Source organism: Diabrotica undecimpunctata, chromosome 9, assembly GCF_040954645.1.
Source record: "Diabrotica undecimpunctata isolate CICGRU chromosome 9, icDiaUnde3, whole genome shotgun sequence".
NCBI classification, from domain to species: Eukaryota; Metazoa; Arthropoda; class Insecta; order Coleoptera; family Chrysomelidae; genus Diabrotica; species Diabrotica undecimpunctata.
Genome location: NC_092811.1, coordinates 133,172,176 through 133,199,480, shown reverse-complemented (window position 1 = coordinate 133,199,480; position 27,305 = coordinate 133,172,176). Strand labels below are relative to the sequence as shown.

The window sequence follows — 27,305 nt, the reverse complement described above, 5'->3', positions numbered from 1 at the left end:
TATATACATTTTGGTAGAAAATATCCATTAAAAATTGTCACGATGGGTACCTATTTTATCATGGAATGTTTTTTTCTTTGTTGTGAATATTTGCAACAGTTTTCACAAAAGCATCTAAGTTATGACTTCTTTTTGTAGAACTGTATCAGCACCAACTCGTAGGTTACTATTGCTCCAGCCATCTGCAAAAATCAACAAGAATATTAATGTCCAAATTACCATTTCAAGACTTATTCAGGTGCAGATGTTCGCTCTACTGTTCTGAGATATAAAAGTAACACTAAAAACATCAATTATTACAGCAGAAATTAAAAAAATTATACCTAATAGCTTAAAGACAATCTTCTTTTATTTGTTAGAAAAAAGATTCTTTTTACCTGCAACATCAATCCTCGATAAATACTAAAAAAATTTTTGCCAGAAAGTGACAGTTCGCATGTAGATACATGTGTCATCAGTCTTTCAACCTGAAACATATGGATTGTGTAATTAAAAATAGGCATTTATGCACATTATCTATTATGCGTATGTATCTGTGTTCGTCAAATAGACCAGCAATTCACTTCACTGTGAATGATCTTTAATCCATCGCATATCCTAAGTAATATGATTCAATTTAATTCTTGAATCATATTACCGGTAATAGCGATGATTGGAAATATACAGGTCTGAATTTAGATTCACGATAAATTTTAGGAACGCAATTGTTTGTATAGACGACGATTTACTAAACCTGCGTAGCACGTTGAAGGCGAATAGTGCCTCTCTGGTACCCATACCATTGCGGAACCCATATTGTGTGTCACTAATATCCAGCTCCAGTTTAGAGTGAATTCTGGTGTGGATAATTTTCAACAGAATTTTCAAGATATGTGACATTAAGCTTATGGTTCGACAGTCACTGCACTCTTTAGCATTCAGTTTCTTTGGCAAACACACAAATGCTGATGTCAATATTTCTCTAGGGATGATTCCCGTAGTATACATAGCGTTGAACAGTTCTACTAGGTTTTTCTCGTTGACCAACTTTAATAGCTCGCTTTGTAGTTCATCTGGACCAGCAGATTTATTGGTTTTCATTGAGTTTATTGCCTGACTAACCTCTGATTTGGTTATCTCTGGGCCTACATCTCCCGTTTGGCCATCTACAGATGAACTAGCTTCTCTCTGGTCATGAAATAATTCCTCGATGTACTCTTTCCATCGTCGTAGTTTTTGTTCTGTCTCCAATATAATATTTCCATTTTTGTCGAGCAATATATTCGAGGTTCTTCTACTTCCTACTCTGGCTAGTTCTTTGACTTTTTTTGAAACTCTTCGATAAGAACTAATTCCATGTTCGGCAACAACTCTTGGCGTTTTCCTTAAAGCTAATAATATTAGCTAAGAATAGAACTAAAGATAAACGTCAGAAATAGCGGAATCGATAGCTGTTAAAGATGATCTAAAGGGCTCCGCACTTCGAATCTAAGCTATTATAATAATTTAGGTATGACATGTGTTATAATATAACACGAAATCCTGGGTGCCATTTTCGAGCCATGTGCGTTGACCTTTGATTATCTGATACCTGATACGAGTTGTTTTTCTTGGAAAGAATCAGAAATTTAAACTCCTCCATTCTTTCCAAAGCATGGAGGAGTTTAAGGGAGGCCTATGTGTAGCAGTGGACGTGATAAATGAAGGCTGGATGATGATGATGATGTTGATGATACGAGTTGTATCCTCAACTGATCTTTGCACCAATGAATCAATCAAACGGCGAAATCGGAAGAAATTTAAAAAATTTTTTCAGGGGAATAGTAGCTGCGTCATCTTTGAGCAAAGGTTCCAATTTTTTTTGACAAAGGCAAGAGGCGCACCGGCGGGCCAGTCCGACCGTGACAGTGTGGTGGATAAATTTGAATCCACTGGGTCAGAAACCAATCCCAATCGACAAAATGCAAGATATGTTTGTGATAGTGGACAAACTCATGGCATTTCACAGACCACAATTTCACAAAGATCAAGGAAATAATTTTTAATAATAAATCTTTTAATGACTAGATGTCCTTACCTCCGCATTATACGCAGACGTACCGACGGTACTCAAATGAAATTTAATATTTTTCCATTCCTCGTAGACTGCTCCTCCATATATACACATACAAAATATCCTCAAGAGCAGTAGTCCAAACGACAAAAAGAAGTATACTTTTTCTATAACGCTATCCATGTTTCGCAAACTACCGTATAATTGAATTAAAACGAAGTATAAGTCCATTAAGAAACAAACTATTATAATTCCTGACAGTTTTTCGTTCACGATGAAACAGAGCTCTGAAATGCGGATGTAATCTTTTCTAAGAGTTTTCCAAACGACCATGTCGTTCACCTAAAAAAGATCAGTCAAAGAATAAATCACCCAAACACGAAGATATCTACAAGAAATAAAATCTTTAACAATATAACTGAAGAATAAAATTAAAAACTAACAAAAAATAATAAAGCTTTTTTTGTTAATTATATCAATAATATATAGCTATCGAAAAATAATTGTTATTCAGATAGGCCCTGGATAGGCTAGAAAGAATAAGAAATTTTTGATGATGTGTTAAGACTTTAACCATTTTATTAAACTTACCCTAACTTTTGTGGTCTCCTTTATTTTCTGTGATAACTGTTTTAGTCTATAGGTCAATGCTAAACCCATGAGCATCACAAAAACATCGGTATAGCTCCAATAAAACGTCCTTTGTAAATTTAGAAACTACAAAAGTAGGTAGCTTTAAATTTTATAGGAATAACAATTTTAAATGTAAACTTAACTTTAAAAAGCCATCAGAGATATGTTACAAATGTTTGATTTTACAGATCTACAGAAAGATTTCACAGATCTATCGTGCTGTTTTTGCATCCAAAATCATCATATTATTTTGTTTTAGTAATTCCTGCTTAAAATAAGTATTTTTATTTTTTTTTTGTCAGGCCATGGAGTTTAGGGGTCTACATTGTAAAAATGACATGCACCCTATCCTCCATGCTATGGCATGCTGGACGAGCCATACAGCCTGTAGTCGACACCCCGAGGTATGAGCGGGAATACAAAGTGTAACAATACTCATACGCTTATGAAACGCACCTGGCGGATCATAGGGGCCTTCACATTTTGCTCTTTTTCAATGTGTCTTGAGTGAAATGTCTTTAATCTTTCCTATCGGCCTCTCTTGGCTAACTCTTGTTTTTTCCGACCCCGAGTGGCTATTAGGGTAATCCGAGGGCGGACGGGTCACTATAATTCTGTCTACTACACTCTACTACTCTTCTCTTGACTAAGGGAGTAAACCCTAACAGAAAATCCTGGTCCTCCTGGTAGGGGGTTGGGACGTAGGGCCTGCTCCTCTACACAAGTGAAAAAACTTACTGCAAAAAATTCTAAAATTAAGCATCGGAATACGAACGGGAAAAAACGAAGACGACCTAGCAAACGAACAAGGACTTTGAATATAAATACATGGAAAATCCAAGGGTGGAGAACCAAGTCAGACGAAGTCATGGCAGAAGTAAAGAAAATAAAATCAGATATCACGGTTCTTACCGAAACAAAGAAAAAAGGCCAAGGTAGTGAAGACATAGGAGGTTTTATACATATTTATAGTGGAGTAGAGAAAGACAAAAGAGCACAAGCAGGAGTATCAATATTGATAAAAAAAAGACTTAAAAGGAAACCTGAAAAGCTGGGAGCAGATCAATGAAAGAATTATTAGAGTATCTATTACGTGGAAAGGGCACGACCTCGAGATTATTGGAATATATGCTCCGTCAGAAAATGCATCAAAAGCAGCTAAACAAATATTCTACGAAACCTTATCGGAACTCATTGAAAATATAAATAGCCGCAAAGAAATTGTGTTGTTGGGAGATTTTAACGCTTGGACAGGAACAAAAACAAATGACAAAGTCGTAGGAAAATATGGTGACGCTAAAACAAATGAAAATGGGGAACACTTAATCGAATTTTGTAAACAGCACTCTCTGAAAATCCTAAACGGATTCTACCAACATAAAAACATACATAAGTACACCTGGGTTCAACCAACGAGAAACACAAAGTCAATTATAGATTATGTCATCACAAAACAAGAAACACACATACAAGTTAAAGACATAAGAGTATTAAGAGGACCGAAGTGCGGAACTGACCACTATATGGTAAGATCAAAATGTTACCTACAGTATCGACCTCGGCTACTACATCAAAATGACAACCAACTAGCTCAATCAAAACCCCTGGAATCGAATCTACCTAAATACAATATTGATGCACTGCAAAACGACTCGACATCATTCTTATATAAGCTGCGACTCAGCCAAAAATTGGCAAACCTGATCTACTCCTCAGCCCAGAATACTAATAAAGAGATAATCAATAAAATCAATGAAGCAGCTTACGAAGCGCTCAGCACAATCCAAAAGAACAAAAAGAATACTCCATTGTGGTGGACAAATGACATCGCCAATGCAGTACACAACAAGAAGAAGACCACAAGGTATACCAAATGAATTATTAAAACATAGCCCACAAGTATTACGGGAATTACTGGCGTATGTCTTCACCTTATTCTATAATGGACACGACTTACCACTGGAGTGGACAAAAGCACATATTAACAACATCTACAAAAAAGGAGATAGAAAGAATTGTTCAAACTACAGGGGTCTAAGTGTCATAAATTCACTCTCAAGACTGTATGGTAAAATAATAAAAAACAAAATTGAAAAAGAGATGACATATGTTGAAGAACAGAATGGCTTTCGTACAGGCAGATCCTGTATGGACAGTATATTCTCTCTAAAGCAAGTTATCGAGAAAAGATTAGCCCACAACCTTTCAACTCATATAATCTTTATAGATCTGACAAAGGCATACGATAGTGTACCACTTTCAATGCTTTGGGTAGCAATGGAAAAACAAGGAATAAGCAAAAAAAAATATACAAGCAGTACAACAACTCTACAAAAATATGACGGCAAACATTAAAACTGGAAATAGATTAACTAGAGAAATTCCTATTAGTAAGGGCCTAAAGCAAGGCTGCTGCATAGCACCTACACTCTTCAAAATATATCTAAATGAGGCACTCTCAGTGTGGAGAAAAAAGTGCTGCAATATGGGCATCCCAATCGGAGATGATAGATTGTACACGATACACTTCGCTGACGACCAAGCCATTCTAGCTGAAGACGAGAGTGATGTAGGCTACATGCTTAGAAAACTGGAAGATGAGTATACCAAATGGGGCCTCACAATTAATATACAAAAAAGTGAGTACTTAGTTGTAGGAGAAAAACCAGAAAGCCTACAAATCGAAATGGGAACTATAAAACCAACAGACAATTTCAAATACTTGGGAGTCCAAATAACATCAAAAGCAGGAAGTAGCGAAGAAATACACTCCAGGATTGGCCAAGCAAGATCAGCTACCAGACAGCTACACGGACTATTATGGAATAAAAAAATAACAAAAGAAAATAAAAGAAGAATCTATAAAACAATAATAGAAAGTATTGGGCTGTACGGCGCCGAACTCTGGAAAATAAACCAAAGAAACAAATCAAAAATTAAGGCCATGGAAATGAACTACTGGAGACGATGTTGCCAGCTCACTAGACTTGATAGGGTGAGAAACGAAGATATTCGGAGAGAAATGGAAATCGATCTAGACATAATAGACACAATCGAAGCCAAAAGACTTAACTGGTATGGACACCTTCAGAGAATTCCTGAAAATAGATGGCCAAAAAAAATAGAAGAATGGACTCCGCCAACTAGAAGAAAACGAGATAGACCAAGACGATCCTGGAGAGACGATGTCGACGATGCAATGACCGCCAGAGATTTAACAACTGAAGATTGCTTCGACAGAAAACGCTGGAAATTAAGATGCGAGAAGCGGCGCCAGCTGTAGAAGACTCGCTTGTTATATATATAATAAGTATTTTATAAACTCTGCAATAATTTCTTCTTCTAAGCTTACAACCTTTTTCCTATAAGATATCTTCACTGTTTCTTTTTTTGGTTCAAATTTTTTTTCATTATTATCATCAATGGTGCTATAGCCTATATAACAGATCCTCGAACTTTCACAGCTATTACGCCAGTTAGCCCTATCCGATGCCAGTTTGTTGTATCTATTTTTCTAGCATCTTCTTTAAGGCCTATTGCTGGATGGATCATGTCCATCGTTTTCAGTTCTTAACTATCAGTTTCCAATCTCTGATTTCCATCTCTCTCACATCTTCCATCACTACATCTCTCCATTTCTTGCTTGGTCTTCCTATCATTTTTTTTGCCCTCAGATACTCTCCAAACAATATTCTTGACTAGTCTATTACCTTGCATTCTCACTACTTTTGTTATTGTACGGTTAACATACAATTGGGTACCTGATCAATGAGGGTACCTAAGTACCTACATATATTCATCCACCTTCTCGAACTCTACAGCTGATCCATCTTCCACCTCCAATTTAAAGGAGCCCCTAGTGTTTATTCCTTCTTTGCTGGAGATTTCCATGTACTTGGATTTATTCATATTAACTTTCAGTCCCATTTTAGAGCTTTCCCGAATCAGTCTTTTGCTATACTTGCCAGTTCTTTTCTATTTCTTGCAATGAAAACCACATCATCAGCGTATGCTAAGCATTGGTGCTCTTTCTATAAAATAGTGCCAGACCTGTTTATCCCACTAACCTTTACAATTTTTTCTAGAACTATATTGAATAGCAAGGCAGATAACGAGTTTCCTTGACGAACACCTTTTTTCGCTTAGAATTCTTCTTAGATTGTTCTTCTTCTTCCTCTTAACATGCCATACACCAAAGTGCGTAGGCGACTATCTCATTACTAGAATTCTGTTCTTGGCGGCGTGACACAGCTCGCCTGTATTGTGTATTCCTGTCCATTCTTTAATATTTCTTAACCAGGATAATTGTTTGCGGCCGGCTCCTCTCCTACCTTCGATCTTCCCTTGTAGGATTAACTGTGGTATTTCATATTTTGCTCCTCTCAATATATGCCCAAGGTAACCAATCTTGCGTTTTTTAATTAATTTAAAGAGTTCTCTTTCCACGCCGGCTCTGTTAAGGACGTCATCGTTTCGAACTCTATCCACCCAAGGTATGCGCATCATTCTTCTTAATGACCACATTTCAAATGCTTCAAGTTTGTTGATAGATGTTTTTTTCAAAGTCCACGTTTCCATGCCATAAAGCAAGATGGACCATATGTAACACTTGACCATTCTGTAGCGTATTTCGAAATTTAGGTTTTGATTACATAGGAGCGGTCTGAATTTCACAAAAGCTTGTCTTGCCATTTGTATTCGGGTTTTTATCTCTTGTTGTGGATTCGATTGGTCATTGATTGTAGTGCCAAGGTATTTAAAAGTTTTCACGCGTTTTATGCGATCGTCACCTATGCATATTATCGGGTTTTCTGGAGGGTTTCTGCTAATGACCATATATTTCGTTTTCAAAATGTTGATTTTGAGGCCATATTTTTTAACTATGCTATTCACCCTATCAAGTAATAACTGCTGATCTTCCAATTTATCAGTTATAATCACTGTATCGTCCGCATAGCGTAGGTTGCTAATTGGTATGCCGTTCACCTTAATGCCTAATTCCGTGTCTTCTAATGCTTCCGCAAATATATTTTCAACATATAAATTAAAAAGCATCGGAGAGAGTATGCAGCCTTGGCGGACACCTTTCCGGATTTCAAATTCATCCGTATATTGGTCTTGATCAATCCTCACCTTTGCCATTTGGTTCCAGTATAGATTCTGAATAATTCTGATCTCCTTCTGGTCAATGTTGGCCCTATGTAGTAGTTCCATCATGATATCATATTTAACATTGTCAAATGCCTTCTCGTAGTCGATGAAGGTGAGGTAGACATCTTTTCGTTGATCTAAACAGTTTTGTATTAAAGTGTTCAAACATAAAATTGCCTCTCTTGTTCCTAGTCCTCCCTTAAAACCGAATTGTGTTGACCCGCTAAGTTCTTCTAGTATCTTGTACATTCTTGAGTGTAATATTCTAAGGAAGAGTTTCAGCAAGTGACTCATTAAACTGATTAAGCGGTGTTCATTGCATTTTGTGGCATAAGCTGTTTTTGGGATCATCACAAAGGATGACTGCAGCCATTCTCGCGGAATGTAACCAGTATCATAAATTCTATTGAACAGCTTTACCAAGATTTCGATATTCTCCTCGTCTAGTAGTTTTATTGCTTCTATATTAATTTCATCTGGACCTGTTGCTTTATGCATCTTTGTGGTTCTAACTGCATATTCTATTTCACTTCGCATTATTGATGGCATCTTAGATTGTACCGTTGCATTTTACAGCACAAACGGATTGTCTAATTGTTATTTTTATCAATCTTATTATTTTTTCTGGCACTTGGAATTCTTTTAACGTTTCTATTAATTTGTTTCTGTCTATTGTATCGTAGGCGGCTTTGTAATCAATGAAAAGTACTTGTACTGAAATGTATTCATAGCAATTGATCAGGGTTTGCTTTAGCATAAAAAATTGATCGGTTGTTGATCTTCCCTTGCGAAATCCTCCCTGGTATTCTCTTAGATTCTTCTTTAAATATATTTCTAATCGTTTTTTAATTAGTATGGCGAGCACTTTATATATTACCTCTAACAAGGATATCCTCTATAGCTTGCGCATTCAGTTCTACCTCCCTTTTTGTGTATATGAATTATAATAGACTTGTTCCATTATTCTCCAATTTTCAATATCTTCTCTTGTAGGTTTTGGTATTTCCTCTATTACTATTTGAGGTTTAGGAAGATTATAATTTTCTTCAGTAGCCACTCCGTTATTTAGCATCTCTTCGAAATATTCTTTCCATCTTTCACATATTTGGTCTTCGTCCACTAAAAGGTTTTCTTGCTTGTCTTTTACATTCATTGTTCTTCTCTGATACCCAGTTTTAATGTATTTTACCTCTTTGTAAAAATTTTTTATTTTATTTTTCCTGTAATTTTCTTCAATACACTTGACTTTATCATCCATATACTTTCTTTTCTGCGCCCTTAAGATTTTCTTTACTTTTTTTGTTGTTTAGCTCATATTAGTCTTACTATTCTCTCGCAAAGACACCAGGAGCTTTTTTCTCATCAGAAGCACTTTTGTTTGGTTTATTTACAATTATTTAAATACAGTTTTATTTACTTACTTGTATAAGGCTTCCTAACCAAAATGAATATCCTATAACATGAAAAATATGTTCATAAGCATAACTAAAAAAAGTCTGAAAAGCCTCCCGAGCCGTTGGTTCCTTGTCAAAACAATCTTTTAACTTATAAGCGTTGACTAAACCATGTTCCACTAAAATTAAGTTAAGTTAAATTAAATATTTTTAAAATGATGTCACGTATTTAAACATAAAAACGTTGATGGTGGTTTTAAAGACACAAAACGTTTTTAAACAATCTAAATACAATTGTTTTACTGTCTTACTTACCTCCTGCAATAAACATAATACTACTAGCCAAACAGGCCACCTTTAACTTCAAATTTTCTATTATTTCGTAGTTCCTCATGTGTAACTCCACTTTACTCCATTCTTTTATAAATCTAGGCCAACAATAGGTCAGTTTAAAGAATAATATGTACTGTACAACAGCACCTAGGTGAAAAACGACGACTTCTGAAAAATAAATAGGTGAACAAACAAAATATCTTCAAAGATACCTCAATTGTTTAAAAGCTATGAAAAATTATCCAAAGAGATTAAAGTGTGGTGAATGACAAAGCAACTCGAGTAGGTTTACGCAAGGATCAGGAATATTTTAACAATTTTTTGCCTTGCATAAGACCTGAAGAGTTGTTTTAACTCTAGAACTAATCTAGGACTTGAGGATGCAACGTTTTTAACAAGGACCTTGAGTTGAGTACGTTTATGTAGAAAACAGGAATTTTTTAACAATTTTTTTGCATTGTGACAACATTTTTATTCGGGAATGAATTTACGGCCTAAAGAAGCACTTTTATTAATACAAACTTAGCTAAATTGCTTTTTTAACAATTTCTTTAATAACTAATCAAGGAAAATATTAAAATAATTTAATAATAGACTATTTTATTCCTTAAATAAAATTGTGACTTCACTTACTTATGTCTATTATTGTTAGTTTGTTTTTAAATGCCTCAACAACGACAAAAATGAATTCTGTTACGAAGAGTAGGAAAGATACACACGAATAACCCATTCTCCAGTATAGCCATTTAAATTTCAACGGTTCGCCTTGTTTTCCGATGTATATAGGGAAATAACTGCAAACAAATTACCAATTTATTAGTATATTCTACAATTTGTGAAATTTGATAAAATACTTAGTATTAGAAGCTTAAAAGTAAGAAATTTCTTATTAAAGGTAGTTCTCTAAAGAAATATTCTAAAAAATATATAAATTATATCTTTCTAGATTTTCCATAGGGATAAATAATAACAAAATATCTAGAAACGATTGGAATAGATGATAAAGATCTGAGACTTTTACAACATCTATATTGGAATCAAGAAGCTTCTATTCTGGTAGACGGCAAAGAAACAGACAAAATTTGTATTCAAAGAGGTGTTAGACAGGGTTGTGTGTTGTCCCCAACTTTGTTTAACGTTTACTCAGAAACAATTTTTAACGAAGCCTTGGAAGGGCAATGTGGAGTTCGAATCGGGGGAGAAACTCTTAACAACATCAGATATGCAGATGACACCGCGATCATGGCTGAAAGTATCGAAGATCTTCAATTTCTTATAGATGGAGTCACTAGGGAATGCTCTAATAACGAACTAAGCATAAATAAAACAAAGACAAAGTCACTTGTGGTTAGTAAACAAGACCTCGGCGCTATATAATTGTCAATAATGAACCGATAACAAAAGTTAACCATTTTAAATACCTAGAATGTTGGATAAACGAGACACTAAATCCGGATGAAGAAATTAAAACTCGTATAGAAATTGCAAGAGGAGCATTTATGAAACTTAGATCTATTCTGAACAATTCTCAGCTGAACTTACAGCTGAGAATTAACTTCCTAAAATGTTATGTGTATCCTGTATTACTGTATGGATGTAAAACCTGGATTATGAAGGTTAATATGATGAACAAATTAGAAGCCTTCGAGATGTGATTATATCGTATTATGCTCAGAATATCATGGGTTCAACACATTTCAAATAGAGAAGTCTTGAACAGAGTAGGTTAAGGTGAAGGCGACTTAATAAAAATGATAAAAAAGAGAAAACTCGAATATCTGGGGTATATAATGAGAGGAAGCAGATACAGGATAATGCAGTTGATACTCAACAGAAAGATCGACGGAAAAAGAGGAATTGGTAGGAAGAAATACTCATGGCTCGAAAACCTTCGTTAATGGACTGGCTTATCAGCAGATGAATTATTACATGCCGCGCAAGATCGAGAACGATATCGGCAAATCGTCATGGAAGCTACCCACGCCTAAAACTTTGGCACGGTGCTCAAAGAAAGAAGAAGGTTCTCCATCGCTTCACCTAGTTTCCTTTTTGGCACTGTATAACATACAAACCAACAACAAACAAACAAACATTTTAACAAACAAATAAATAAACAAAAAACAACAAACAAACAAACAAAATAAATACACGAACTACAAATATATAAAGAAACGTGTAATAAACAGACAAACAAAAATCAGAAAACAAACACACAAAAAACAAACAAACAATGTAAGAAACAAACAAACAAACAATTAATCAAACAAATAAATAAATAAACAAACAAAACAAACACACAAGCCACAAATATATAAAGAAAGAAACAACAAAAAAACAAATAAAAAATAAAACAAAAAAGAACAACAAACAAACAAAACAAACACACGAACCACGAATATATAAAAAAATGAACAACAAACAACCAAACAAACAAACTAAACAAACTTTACAGGATTTCAATAAAACTTGTCTGGTTATTATGGTACATATTTTGTACAAATTTATTACGAAAAATATTAAATATATATATAATATTCCTATTTATAATAATAATAATTACCTGAATATTTGTGCTAGTCTTATAGGAAATTTTATGGTTTCAGCGAAAGTATTGGAATTTAGACTGCTCTTTAACAACAGCTGTGATGATGATGGTTCGAAAGATTTAAATAGTTGCATTGTGTTCTAAAAAGTATTTATAATTTCTATTATTAATTATATTCAGTGTCTAGAATCCTCATTTATGGAAATATATATCGTTATATCTATTAACCGTGATGGAATTTTTTGGAATAGTGTAATACGAACATTTTTAGGCAACTTGATACGGCTAAAACACTGCGATGGGGAAGGCAACGGAAACCAGCCCATATTTTCCCAAGTAAAGTCATCATGGCATCGATTAGTAAAACGAATATTATTACTGATCATGGGCTGCGGAACTCATGATCCGTCAAGGGAAGCAATACACAATTAAACCACAGGGCATCCCAGGTCGCTAGCCGGCGAAATCCCTGTGAACAAAACATCACCAGACATAAGATAAAAATGAAGAACCCGTATAGAATAGCTACATGGAATGTAACTTTAACTTTATAGGAAGCCGATAAATGAGAAATGTACTCTCCGAAAAGGACAAACTAAATATTACTATCATAGGAGTGAGCCAAGAGCTAAGATGGTCAAATACAGGTAATTTTAAAGCAAACGGATAATTTGTTCATTTTTCTGGGTACCAAGATTATATGCATCGAAATGGAGTATCAAAAATTATGAAACAGCATATTAGTAAGTATCTCATTAACTTTATACCAATATTAAAAAGAGTAATTTTAACACAGCTGAATGCCAAACCTGTAAATATAAATATAATCCAAGTTTATGGTCCTACTACAGGTGCATCGTTATCCCGACCTTTTGCGTCCAAAGTTAAATATAGGCCTCCCCTAATTTCTTCCAGTTCTATCGATCTTGAGCTTCCTGCAGCCATTTACCCCTACCTATATGGCCCGACCAATTTGACTTTAACCATGCTATACGCTGTAGGACATCTGTGACGTCTGTCATCCTTTTCTGTATGGACTGTCTCTGAAAGTGAATCCAAGTAGCGAGCGTTCTATTCGTCTTTGGGTGACTCTGAGTTTGTTTGCTATAGACTGGTTTAAGGAAAGTTTTCCGGCACCGTAAGTCATGACTCGAAGCACACATTGGTCGAACATCTTCTTTTTCAAATAATTTGGTAGTTGCTCTTGAAGATGCCTTAAATCAAACAATGTTTTGTCCTTGTTTAGGCTTCTACCTCTTCAAGGAAGGGGTGCTCCTTTTTTTGGAGCCAGAGGGTGTGATAAACAATCAATGCATTTTGTATGGAATGTTTAGCCCAGAATCCAAATTAATACTTTGGAATGACAAAGTAAGCTTCTAGGAATTCCACGAGTCTCTCCTCAAGGATCCTCTCGTAGATTTTACCTAGGGTGCTTAGTAATGAAGATGTCTTGAAGAGCTGGCACATATAAGCAGAAAATTAAAGAATTCTACCATCAAATAGAAGAAATGCTAAAAGTAACAAAGAAATACGAAACAACAATAGTTATTGGAGACTTTAAAGCATAAGTTAAACAGAAGATAACGCAAAACATCACTGCCAACTTTGGCTTGGAAGAAAATAAAAAATAATAGGTGAACGCCTAATCGAATTTTGCCAAGAAAATGACTTTGTGATTACAAATACCGGTTTCATCTTTTAGAAAGGCATCTGCACACGTGAAAATCCCCTCAAAATGAACAAAAAAGTGGAATAGTACCGAATAAAAAATCTTGGCTCGATAATTTATGTACAGAAATAGAAGACCTCTAAAAAACAAAAAAACAACAGTTTTAATCCCCACAGAAATATACCTCCAGAATTAGGAAACTGAAAAATGCTTACGTACTTAAAAACGCAGACGAAAAACTTTGTGATCACGAATAACAGTGAAAAGAACGAAAGAGGTACATCAGTGACTTTTTTGACGATGCTTCTCGAAAAAATGCTACACATACAACCAGTTAGAAAGAAGTTACAGTATAGTGAAATCAGAATAATAGAGCAGCTGGACCAGATCAAATCTCTGCCGAGCTACTTAAACTAGTGGACGAAGAAAACATTAACTACTTAACCATTTTCATTAACAAAATTTATAACGAATGAAAAATAACATATTATTGGTTGGAGTTGGTTGGATAGAGAAATAGTCGCAAAATAGCGTAGAACGGGTGAAACAAGAACGAACAAAAGAGCCTAAACATTAACAGAAATTTCAATGAGGAGACAAGTAAACTTAGTAACACCATTCATTATATAAGAACTTTAACATAGCCCGAATATGTTAAAAAATGGGAAAAGTTTAGAGGTTAATGATATATCAATTAAAGCTCTTAGGAAAAATAGTCAAAAACTGTACAATATATAAAAATTGTAAAATTTCAAAATCCTGGAGAAAATTAAAAATCCAAAAAAGGACCTGATATCATCTTTTTTGCCAAGAAACATAATAATAGTTGATGTTTAATTTATATAATATATTTATAATTTTTGTAAGTAATTTTCTTAACAAATAAAACTAATTATAAAATGTACAATCACTATAGAAATGTATTTTCATTCTTACCCACCAAACTTTAAGCATCCGATTTTCAAAACATCGTTTAAAATCCAAAATAATGGCTTTACTTCACAGTTGTATCCAAATTGATCCAATTATAGCAATTACTGTATGAAAATATTCCCAATTCAATCAAATAATAATACATACACTTAAATGTAGCATTTATATGAATTTGTTGATGGTAGATTACCAAACATTTCATTATTAGGAGATATGGTAGCACTCAACATAAAGTGCTGCTAAAAATCTCCTCCCCGAATAAATATTTACAAACACTTGTTTTTAATGCTTCTAATAAATAATAGTGTTCAAAACGTTGTCGAATTTCATTGTTTGTGGAATGTATTCGATTATTTATTCATATTTATTAGCTTTGTTCGAAAAATAGAAAAGTAATAAACAGAATTATAATAGCCATATATTTAAAGAGAGTAGAAAACCAATTATTTATTGAAAACATTAAACATAGAAGTTAAGCAATGGACTTTATATATATATATATATATATATATATATATATATATATATATATATATATATATATATATATATATTAAATGGCCAAATATATGGCCTAGGAGGACAAATTCGTTAAACTTCCCGTGCTCGAATCGGTATCAATAAAGTGTTATGATCATTTCGGCCTAGCCCAGCCTCATCAGACACTTTGGGCTGATACAAATTCAAACTCGGAAAGTCCAACGAATGTCTCCCAAAATTTCACTACAACAGTAGTTAGCTATAAAGGCGCCACCTGCTTTGGCGGCCGTGAACGAAAACGATATGATAATATCGTTTTCTGTATCCTCTGCGCTATGCGAAATGTGTAAAAGATATAATCTTTCAGCGAAAGCCGCTATCGCTTTATTAAATTAAATGGCCAAATATATGGCCTAGGAGGACAAATTCGTTAAACTTCCCGTGCTCGAATCGGTATCAATAAAGTGTTATGATCATTTCGGCCTAGCCCAGCCTCATCAGACACTTTGGGCTGATACAAATTCAAAGCGGCTTTCGCTAAAAGATTATATCTTTTACACATTTTGCATAGCGCAGAGGATACAGAAAACGATATTATCATATCGTTTTCGTTCACGGCCGCCAAAGCAGGTGGCGCCTTTGTAGCTAACTACTGTTGTAGTGAAGTTTTGGGAGACATTCGTTGGACTTTCCGAGTTTGAATTTCAACGGTTGGTAGTGGGCTGTGAGACTTGCTACCGTACGGACGCATATCACAAACTAGCCACCACGCTGAAGTCTAAGCGACTAACAGAGTACCCCAATTCAATTTGGTCGGATGACGAACTGAATTGTTCCAATCTGACCGTTGATACCGTTGAATTTTCTAACGATTTTGTAAATCAGGATATCTCTGATTTAGTCTTTTTCAAGACTAAAGAAGTAGATAAAACTGAGGTTTTTTCGAAAATAACTAATTTAATTTCAGATTCCAATCCTTTCCGAAGGGATTTTCCAATCCACAGACGTCTTTTCAAGACAAAGAAAACCAGGCCCACCTCCCGAAGAGGTGGTGGACCCGCCCAGGACCAGTTACAAAATAACGACTCGACCCAGACAACTCCAGGACAAGAGATATTGGAAATAATGTCTCAAAATAACATCGAAATCATGGAGGAAGAACCATTCCAGACGGTGAAGTGTAATAGAAGAAACTCGAGAGAGGACATTCAAGGGGCCAGACAAAGAACTTCCACCTCAACAAGCGCGGGAACCTCCGGATCCGGACTCGTGACCAGGAACCGTTACCAAATACTTGAGTCGGTAAGTATAGAAGAGAACTCAGGTGTCAAGAAGAAGGAAAGAATCCCTCCAATAGTAATTGCAGGCCAAATAGGAAGTTATTCCACGTTCATAAAGGAAATCAGGGAACTACTTGGACACAATAACTTCCAAATCGCCCCAGCGGGAAAAGCAGGTACAAGAGTTTTCACCAGAAACAATCAAGACTACGAGAAGTTGAAACAAGACTTCATCACCACCAGCACAGCATTTCACACATATACGAAAAAATCTGAAGTTACCAAGAAAATCGTAATGAAGGCAGCACCAGGAATGGACTTGGACGAAGTAGAGGCAGAGCTCAGAGAACAGGGAATAGTCGCCAAAGTAACCGAAATGAGGACCAGGCAGCAAGGAAAAACCAGCAGATCATACCTTCTACAAGTAGATAAACAGCAAGACCTAAAAGAAGTCAAGAGGATAAACGGTCTCCAAAACATACGAGTAAGATGGGATACATATGCCAAACCAACCAGAGCCACGCAGTGCTTCAATTGCCAAGAGTTCGGACATTCAGCCAGGAATTGCTATAAGACACCCAGATGCATGAAGTGCGCCATGCACCACCCAACCAGGACCTGCCCTCTACCCAAGGGAAAGGTCAATAAAGTCAAGTGCTGCAACTGCGGAGAAGATCATACATCCAACAACCCAATGTGCAGGAAGCACATAGAATATTTGGACCAGCAAGCGCAGAGAAGAGCGAGAAGCCAACCACAACCCAAAGTTGCACCTCCACCGCACCCATCAGCATTCAGGACCACCACCAGCGGACTCTCCTACGCTCAATCAACAAGAGGGAACCAACAACAATCCACAAGTCACTCAGAAGGCATCAAGAACACATGGGCCGAAATTAACAAAATAGTAAACGTAGAAAAAATGATGGCACTCCTCCAGGATATGAAGAGAGAACTTTTAGCAGCAAAATCATTCACCGAACACGCAATGATTTTCATGAAATACGAAGACATCTATAATGCCGCTTAAGCACCTCAAGATACTCCAACTCAACATAGCTTCACTAAGGTTACGAATTAACGAACTGCGGGAAACGGTAATAAGACATACTCCAGATGTCATATGCCTTTCAGAAACACTCTACATGACGACCACACAGCTGCCAAGAATTACAAACTACGATGGATATGGAAGGAGAGACATACCCAACAAAAGAGGAGTGGCAATCTATGTTAAAAATAACATAGAATGGAATCAGGTTGTATTAGAAACTAATCAATTTGAAAATGTAGGTATTAAAGTAGGTACTACTAATATTTTTTCTATTTACAGGAAGAAGGGAGAAAATCCAGCTCTTGAAGAATTAGATGCCATGCTTAACTCAGCAACAACCGTAGTGCTAGCCGGAGATTTCAACGCTCAACATACATCATGGGGATGCAACTCGGATACAAGAGATGGAACAATAATACTAAGGTACTGTGAAGACAGAAACAAGATGTTATTCGCACCAGACGAACCGACAAGAATCAACCCTATTAGAGGACAAAACAACTCAACGTTGGACTTTTTCATCACTAAAGAAGTTATTATGGAAGATGTCAGGACCAACTTCGAATGCAGTTCGGATCACAAACCAGTTACAGGACGGATGACATCCAGAGTAGATCTTCCCACTATAGAACCAGTCGAAAGATGGCGTTGGAAGGATGCAAATTGGCCAAACTACAGAAGACAACTCAACCAAATCGAGATGAAGAGGGAATTCCAATCTACAGAAGAAGTCGAAAGAAAAATTGAAGAGATAACAAGAAAAATTCAACAAGCCATGGAAGACAACATACCAAAATCTATGACAAACAACAAAGGACTCATCATCCCAACCGAACTACAGGACCTAATAAAGGACAGAAATAAGGCCAGAAAAGCATTCCAGAGAACAAGAAGACAGGAATTCAAGGAATACGGAGATACACTATCTGAAGAAATAAGGGTAAGACTGAGAAGTCTTACAGAAAACCAATGGCACAACAACATTAGAAAAGCTGAAGAAAATCAAGGAAATATATGGAAGATGCTGAAAGCCAAGAGAAGAGGAAAACAAAAGATGCCACAAATTATAGACAATGACGGAATACACTTTGAAACCCAAGAAAAAGTGGATGCAATAGCAAGAAAAATGGCAGCTACACATAGGCAGAATCAGGACATGTCAGACGCAAGAACAAGAGAAGAAGTCAACAATGAATACAACAGGATCAAAAGAAGAAATGAATTCCTAATAGAAGAAGAAGACTACACCAGCCCTAACGAAGTTTCCAAAATCATCAGGAAACTTAAAGGAAGCAGAGCACCAGGTCCTGAAGGAATTCACAACATCACCCTCAAGGAACTACCAAAGAAGATTATAGTACAACTGTACTATATCTTCAAATTCTGCCTAGAAAAAGGACATTTCCCTAACAACTGGAAACACGCCAAGATTATCCCACTACTAAAACCTAGGAAGGATGGAAGAAGACCAGAAAGTTACAGGCCAATATCTCTCCTCGAAACAATAGGAAAAATACTGGAAAAAATCATTTACAAAAGACTGACGAAACATGCAGAAAGAAGAAGAATTATACAAGAAGAACAATTCGGATTCAGAAAAGGAAGGAATTGCGAACTCCAGCTAGCAAGAATTATCAGCGATACGAAGATAAGATTCAACAGAAAACAAAGGACAGGATTAGCTATATTGGATATAGAAAAAGCATACGATACGGTTTGGAAAAAGGCACTAATCTTCAAGATGGACAAAGCTGGTCTTCCTCATTACTTAATCAATATTTGTGATATGTATTTATCTAATAGAACTTTTCAAGTTTCAGCTGACCAAAAGATGTCAACGATACAAGAAATCCAGGAAGGGATGCCTCAGGGCAGTATTCTCTCACCCATCTTATACAATATTTTTGTTTCAGATCTACCAAATGATCCAAAAACCTCAACAGCACTTTACGCAGACGATACAGCAGTGTATGCAACCGGAAAAGATGACAGAAGAATAATCAGAAATATGGAAAACCACCTTGGAAAAATCACGGAGTTCACAGACAAATGGAAGATAAAAATCAACGCAGAGAAGACTCAATTCATCATTTTCACTCAGGAACATAACCCACCAGTACACGAAATCACAGTAGGAGGAAACAGGATCCAAGCAGGAGACGCAGTCAAATACCTAGGAGTTCACCTCGACAGAAAACTCAACTTCCGGTTGCATACACAAAAAACAAAGGTAAAAGCTAATGCTGCTAAAAAACTAATACTCCCCTATATTTTCAGGACCAGTCCACTAACGAAGGCCAAGAAGATCCAGTTGTACCAGGCCTACGTTAGATCGGTGATACTATATGCAGTCCCAGTTTGGAGTTCAATAGCGGAGACCAACTGGAGGAGACTTGAAGCCACAGAGACATCATGCTACCGAATCATAGACGGATCAACATGGGAAGAAAGAATATCCAATGCAACTATCAAAGAAAGGCTCCAGTACACACCACTGAGGGAGGTGGCTGAGAAAAGGACAAGATACTTCTTCCACCAGGCCACAAGAAGACTCCGAAAGACCAGGGACATCCTCGAGAAAAACAGGAACCAGAGGATATACAGAAGCACCCATAAGCTGATCGACCACCTGATCAGGGTCTAGCCGGATGGTTGCCGAAGAACAGCCAACCAGGGAAGTAGGTACGATGCCACAAAAAGTACCTACAGAAGAAGACGCCAGGATGCAACCAGCAGAAGTCCAGGAATCCGAGAGAAAAAAATTACCAATATCAGGCGGTGCAAGAGCGGGACGTCGTGAAGAAGAAAATGAAATATAAACAATTTGAAATGTAGACTAATAATGGCAATAAACGTTTTTATTTTTATTTTTATTTTTTATTTTTATTTATATAGTTTGAATTTGTATCAGCCCAAAGTGTCTGTTGAGGCTGGGCTAGGCCGAAATGATCATAACACTTTATTGATACCGATTCGAGCACGGGAAGTTTAACGAATTTGTCCTCCTAGGCCATATATTTGGCCATTTAATTTAATAAAGCGATAGCGGCTTTCGCTAAAAGATTATATCTTTTACACATTTCGCATAGCGCAGAGGATACAGAAAACGATATTATCATATCGTTTTCGTTCACGGCCGCCAAAGCAGGTGGCGCCTTTGTAGCTAACTACTGTTGTAGTGAAGTTTTGGGAGACATTCGTTGGACTTTCCGAGTTTGAATTTGTATCAGCCCAAAGTGTCTGTTGAGGCTGGGCTAGGCCGAAGTGATCATAACACTTTATTGATACCGATTCGAGCACCGAGCACGGGAAGTTTAACGAATTTGTCCTCCTAGGCCATATATTTGGCCATTTAATTTAATAAAGCGATAGCGGCTTTCGCTAAAAGATTATATCTTTTACACATTTCGCTTAGCGCAGAGGATACAGAAAACGATATTATCATATCGTTTTCGTTCACGGCCGCCAAAGCAGGTGGTGCCTTTGTAGCTAACTACTGTTGTAGTGAAGTTTTGGGAGACATTCGTTGGACTTTCCGAGTTTGAATTTGTATCAGCCCAAAGTGTCTGTTGAGGCTGGGCTAGGCCGAAATGATCATAACACTTTATTGATACCGATTCGAGCACCGAGCACGGGAAGTTTAACGAATTTGTCCTCCTAGGCCATATATTTGGCCATTTAATTTAATAAAGCGATAGCGGCTTTCGCTAAAAGATTATATCTTTTACACATTTCGCTTAGCGCAGAGGATACAGAAAACGATATTATCATATCGTTTTCGTTCACGGCCGCCAAAGCAGGTGGCGCCTTTGTAGCTAACTACTGTTGTAGTGAAGTTTTGGGAGACATTCGTTGGACTTTCCGAGTTTGAATTTGTATCAGCCCAAAGTGTCTGTTGAGGCTGGGCTAGGCCGAAATGATCATAACACTTTATTGATACCGATTCGAGCACCGAGCACGGGAAGTTTAACGAATTTGTCCTCCTAGGCCATATATTTGGCCATTTAATTTAATAAAGCGATAGCGGCTTTCGCTAAAAGTTTATATCTTTTACACATTTCGCATAGCGCAGAGGATACAGAAAACGATATTATCATATCGTTTTCGTTCACGGCCGCCAAAGCAGGTGGTGCCTTTGTAGCTAACTACTGTTGTAGTGAAGTTTTGGGAGACATTCGTTGGACTTTCCGAGTTTGAATTTGTATCAGCCCAAAGTGTCTGTTGAGGCTGGGCTAGGCCGAAATGATCATAACACTTTATTGATACCGATTCGAGCACCGAGCACGGGAAGTTTAACGAATTTGTCCTCCTAGGCCATATATTTGGCCATTTAATTTAATAAAGCGATAGCGGCTTTCGCTAAAAGATTATATCTTTTACACATTTCGCTTAGCGCAGAGGATACAGAAAACGATATTATCATATCGTTTTCGTTCACGGCCGCCAAAGCAGGTGGCGCCTTTGTAGCTAACTACTGTTGTAGTGAAGTTTTGGGAGACATTCGTTGGACTTTCTGAGTTTGAATTTGTATCAGCCCAAAGTGTCTGATGAGGCTGGGCTAGGCCGAAATGATCATAACACTTTATTGATACCGATTCGAGCACCGAGCACGGGAAGTTTAACGAATTTGTCCTCCTAGGCCATATATTTGGCCATTTAATTTAATAAAGCGATAGCGGCTTTCGCTAAAAGATTATATCTTTAACATATATATATATATATATATATATATATATATATATATATATATATATATATATATATATATATATATATATATATATATATATATATATAGGTATATATATATATATATATATATATATATATATATATATATATATATATATATAAAGGAACTTTACAATATTGATACTATTATGTCTTTGAAAGAAGAAGCCGAAGAAGATAGCGATAATGCAACATTGGAGCCACTTGACATAGGTCAGAGATTGGGAATAGCTTCGGTGAATTAAAAGTGGAAAAGTACCAGGATCCGATGGCATTTTTTCCTTTCTGGAAGCCTTTTGATATGCACTTTTGATAAAATCATTCCAGAATTCCGGAATCTTGTACCACCTTACACAAGTCTAGTCGATGGGTACTATATGTTTGTAGATTCACTTGGTAGTGTCCAAAATTACTTATTATCTATGATCTGGTTCCTCGCAGTGATGCAAAATATTGTTGATTGGTTTATGTTATGTACTACAGCTTCTATAGCATTTATAGCAAATGTTTTCCCACTGACAGTTATGCTTTGTTTGGATACAGGCTATTATTTGGTCACAAACATTGTTTTTTCGTACTCTTGAGAAAATATTTTGTAACTGATAATATTTTAGCAAGTTTATTATCTTTTGTTGCCCCTTATTTTTCGATGACCTGGTAACCATATCAGCTGTATTATATATAACGTTGTTTTAAAAAATGCTGTTTTATATAACGTCTATAAACACGTATAGGCAATATTTGTTGGAAAAAGTATGTCTCATTGACAAAATTTATTTTTTTTGTTGGTGGATAACAGGTATCCACCATGGCCAAAACTGATAAATGCTTTCTGTGGGGCCATGGTAGATGAGCGGTATCCACCAATGATATCAGACTATTCGACTGCAGATAACGCCGAAATCACGTGCAGAAGAGTGAATAATGATGCCTTATGAAAAAAAGACGAGCAGAAGTCTCTCCATTAAATGTGGAATCAGAAGAATAAGATTTTTCGGAGAGTTTTTTAGAGTGTGAACCCCGTAGTAAAGATGAATTATGCTTGGAAGAAGCTTGGAAGGTTATGACTTTTTAGCTTTGACAAAACAAGAAGTAATTATCCCACAAAAAGCTTCAACTAAAAATCATTCTTCGAATGACATGTCGCAAATTTGTGCAAATTGCTATAAAGGAAATGTTGCATTTGTGATTAGGAAGTCAGCGAAGAATAAAACAAAAAAAACTAAATATAGGTGCCAGTATCACCAAACCTAAAAATAGCAAATAAAAGACTAATATACGCAGAAGCTGAAACAAAAATAATTGAAAATCAATAAATACCTTATTTTTATGCATTTTTCTTCATTCATACAGAAGATTTAAATATTCAGCTTTATATAAACATAAAAATAATTAATTTTTTACAATATTCAGAAAATGCGATGTTTTTTGTAAAAAAATTAGTGGGACAATGAACGAATAAAATCTTCTATCTACTTAAATACAAGCGATATTTATCAACGTAATATTATATAAAAATAAAACGCAATTTGTTTATGTTGACGAATGATTTACCTTGTAATGGAATAGCACGCACTTTGGGGTATATCAATAAAGATCTTCGTGTTTACCTTTAACGCTATTGATTTATACAAACTTATATCCATAGTAGTCCATAACCTATTTAAAAAATACATTAGTAAATATATTCATATATAAATTGAGTAAGTTTATTTTTTTATGAGTCTTGGATACAATTGAATCGGTTATTTCGAAAAGACCACATTTCCATTAATTTCACATTATGAGTTAACTTCGTCATTTTGTTCAGAATATCCTTTATATCCCCGGACGTGTGATGTAAAGGAAGTCTATTATGCTAATATATTAAAAAAGTATTTACCTGCTACTTTGGATGTCAAACAAATTCATAAAATGTTTATCGAAAAATTTCCGGAATCTAAAGTGAAATACAGTTTTTATTTGAAGTATTTTCATGAAAATTTTACATACTGTTTTGGTCCTCCTCAAGTTGATGTATGTTCTACTTGTGAAGAAGCCAGAAAGTTAAAATAACCACTATCAACGACATTGCAAAACAAGTTGCTGTTGCAGAATTATTAGTTCACAAAAATAGGGCTAAGAAATTTTATAAAAAACTAGAGCAGATTAAAAAGCTTTCTTCAGAGACGGACGAAATACTAGGAATCCCCATGGATTATATGCAAAGTTTGCCGATACCTGACATACCTGTGCAGGAATTTTTTTATTATTGGCAGTTATGGGTTTTTGAATTCAGTATACACAACTTAAAAACAGGAGAAGCTAATTTTTTTTCCTATCACGAGGGCGAGGCCCACAAAGGACCCAATGAAGTGTGCACCTTTCTGAAAAATTATTTTGAAAATGAGGTTTCTGAAAATGTAAAAGCGGTCCATATATTTTCAGATGGTTGTGCAGGCCAAAATAAGAACCACACGGTAATAAGATTCCTTCTAACTCTTGCTTTGTCAGGAAAATTCAAACACTTTTTCTTTATTTTCCAATCAGAGGCCACTCATTCCTCCCGTGCGAAAGAGACTTCGGGTAGCAAAAACACTCATTCGCAAGCAGGACCGAATTTTTCTTCCTGAAGAATATTACGAATTGATAAAGAAATCTCTTTTTTCTATAGAACTGGTAAAAAATGAAACAATTTTGGAATTCAAAAAATGGTGGCCCATGCATTATAAGAAAACCGTACTCTCCATTGACTCCTATGGGAAAAAAACCAAACATGAGAAAACAACTTTTCAAATTTCTCAATATAATGAGTTCGAATATAACAACAAAAAACCGGGAATTGTTAAAGTACGTTCATTTATCGATGAGCTTATGTTTCATGAATTTTCCTTGGGAAAACCAGCTGGAGTTTGTCCTAGTTTGTCAACAGAGTCTGCTTACACAGAAAAAAGCCCCAGTAATTCGAAAAAAATGGACAAAATCAAGAAACTTGTACAATATGTGCCAGAAGACAAAATGTTTTTTTATAATGAGCTGATTTTATGGACTACCACTAATAGTAATGAACTACCAGAAAGACTATGTCTTAACCTTCCTTACTAAAAGACTATGTCTTAACCTTCAACATGTTTTTTTGCCAACTAATAAATTTCTTCCTTAATAATATTCGAGTTTTCTATTATTAATCTTAAAATCATCAGTGTTTGTTTGGAAAAGGCCACAACTCCAAAAACTAAATTATTTTTTACAGTGTACCTATGTCTTTTTTATGTTGGATTTGTTAATGAAACTTTGTCATGCATCACATTTTGAGACTTTACTCCGAAAAGAGAAAGATATCTTCATTAATACCAAAATGAAACGTTTTTTCGTTTCCTGTAAAATTAACATTTCTGGAGTTGTGGCCTTTTCGAAATAACCGATTCAATTATATTCCGTTGATAGTAAATAGTAGTACTTTACTGAACCACAAGGAGCCGTAAATCACGTAGTTGGAAAATATGGTCTTGGTCAGAGAAAATAATATAGGGGATAGAATAATGCGAAGAATTTAGAGAATTAAGAAAATTTGTATGGATACTCCATTAGTACTACAGGAAGATTTGCTTTTGACACTACTGACTGTTTGGATCAGTTCAGATTTATCAACTGGTCTTATAAATAATGAATTCGAGACCTTTTATGAATTGGTGAGATAGGAACTAGTATCATGTTGTGGCAAAATAGTTTATGTTGTATTTTTACTCACATTAATGAAGTTTTCATTTAGATTTTCAGAGTTTGGAAGAGAAAACATTTGAGCTGTGTTAGTTTTATTTCGAAGGTCGTTTATTATGGACCAAGTTTCTCTTGCAACATTTTTTAGCTGTTTTGATAAGTTCTAGATAGGTTCCTCTGTACTTGGAGATATATTCAGTGACAAAGACGTTGGTAGTAAATTTCTTGATGTACAGTAGTGAACGCATATTCATGACTGATATGCAGATACCTATGGTAGTCCAGGGTTGCTGATGTTTTGACTTAATTGTAATTAAAGGAAATGCCTTATTGAAAATACAGACAAGCCTATCTAAAAAATCACTGAAATTATAGTTTACGTCCACAGAGAGAAAGTGCCACCCAGAAGTCAAGCACAAATTTTTGGAATTTACTAAAGTTCTGAGTGGAAAAAATCCTACCTAAACGTTGGGTTTTCGAGGATTGTTAAGAGTGTTAAACTTGGTATATAATGTTTCATGATCAGATAGTCCTGCATTAATAATCGTAGAGCGTACATCAAGGGGTGAGAAATCTGAGACAATATAATCAATTATATTGACCAAGGATAATTGGGTAGCACAAGCAACACATTAATATTCAATTAAAAGCAGAATTTTTATGCTTTTAATTGAATTTATGCAAAGAATATATAGATTAAGATTTTTGTTATAAACCAATGAAAACTCAAAAAAGGATTGATTTAACAGAAAGTCATATTTTGTTATAGGAGAAAAATCAGTATTTGTGAAAGAATTTAGGGCACATATTACGAGGAATATTGAACACACAAAGCCTACTAAAGAGGCATGACCAAGCTGAAGAAGAAGAAGAAGAATTCTAACTCAAGAGCAATAAATTTTGAAACTGCTTACCTTAAAAACTGTACTATTACACTTATTATATAAATTTACTTATTACACAAAACATTTAGGAACAATTTATAAACATTTAGTTGATATAAATATTTAATTTAATAAACAATCAGTAGCCAAAAACTGTTTTTCATTGTCCAATAAGCCATATTTTCTTATTTATTTACGTTTTCATTACTGGATAATGCTTTTCTTGCTGTGTTTGTTCTGTGTTTCATATTATAATAAGGATGACTTACATTGTGTACATTTTTGGCAATTTAAACATACAATTAATTTTAATTAACCATCAAGTGAGCTTGGTAATTTTCGGAAGAGCTACTGACTAAAATTTTTGATTATTTTTCGTATGATATGTGCAAATACTCGGATAGCGATGTTATTGTAAACAATATTTAAACGTTCTGTTTTTAGAAATACTAAAACAATTTTAACACGCGAGAGGGTTAGTATTGTT

The 27,305-nt window shown here is 35.4% G+C and overlaps 1 protein-coding gene across 1 annotated transcript in view; it reads right to left on the bottom strand.

The window, feature by feature from the left end:
- Positions 1-27,305, bottom strand: part of LOC140451335 (uncharacterized) — a 50,799-nt gene continuing 23,494 nt past the window's right edge. Inside the window, exons 9-18 of the mRNA XM_072545081.1 lie at positions 23,790-23,894; positions 23,556-23,574; positions 12,104-12,228; positions 10,177-10,337; positions 9,526-9,711; positions 9,238-9,389; positions 2,624-2,749; positions 2,057-2,374; positions 378-467; positions 1-182 (exon numbers count right to left, since the gene is read on the bottom strand). Coding sequence (XP_072401182.1) covers positions 120-182; positions 378-467; positions 2,057-2,374; positions 2,624-2,749; positions 9,238-9,389; positions 9,526-9,711; positions 10,177-10,337; positions 12,104-12,228; positions 23,556-23,574; positions 23,790-23,894 — 1,345 coding nt within the window. The 3' untranslated portion in view covers positions 1-119. The remainder of the gene's footprint in view (positions 183-377; positions 468-2,056; positions 2,375-2,623; positions 2,750-9,237; positions 9,390-9,525; positions 9,712-10,176; positions 10,338-12,103; positions 12,229-23,555; positions 23,575-23,789; positions 23,895-27,305) is intronic.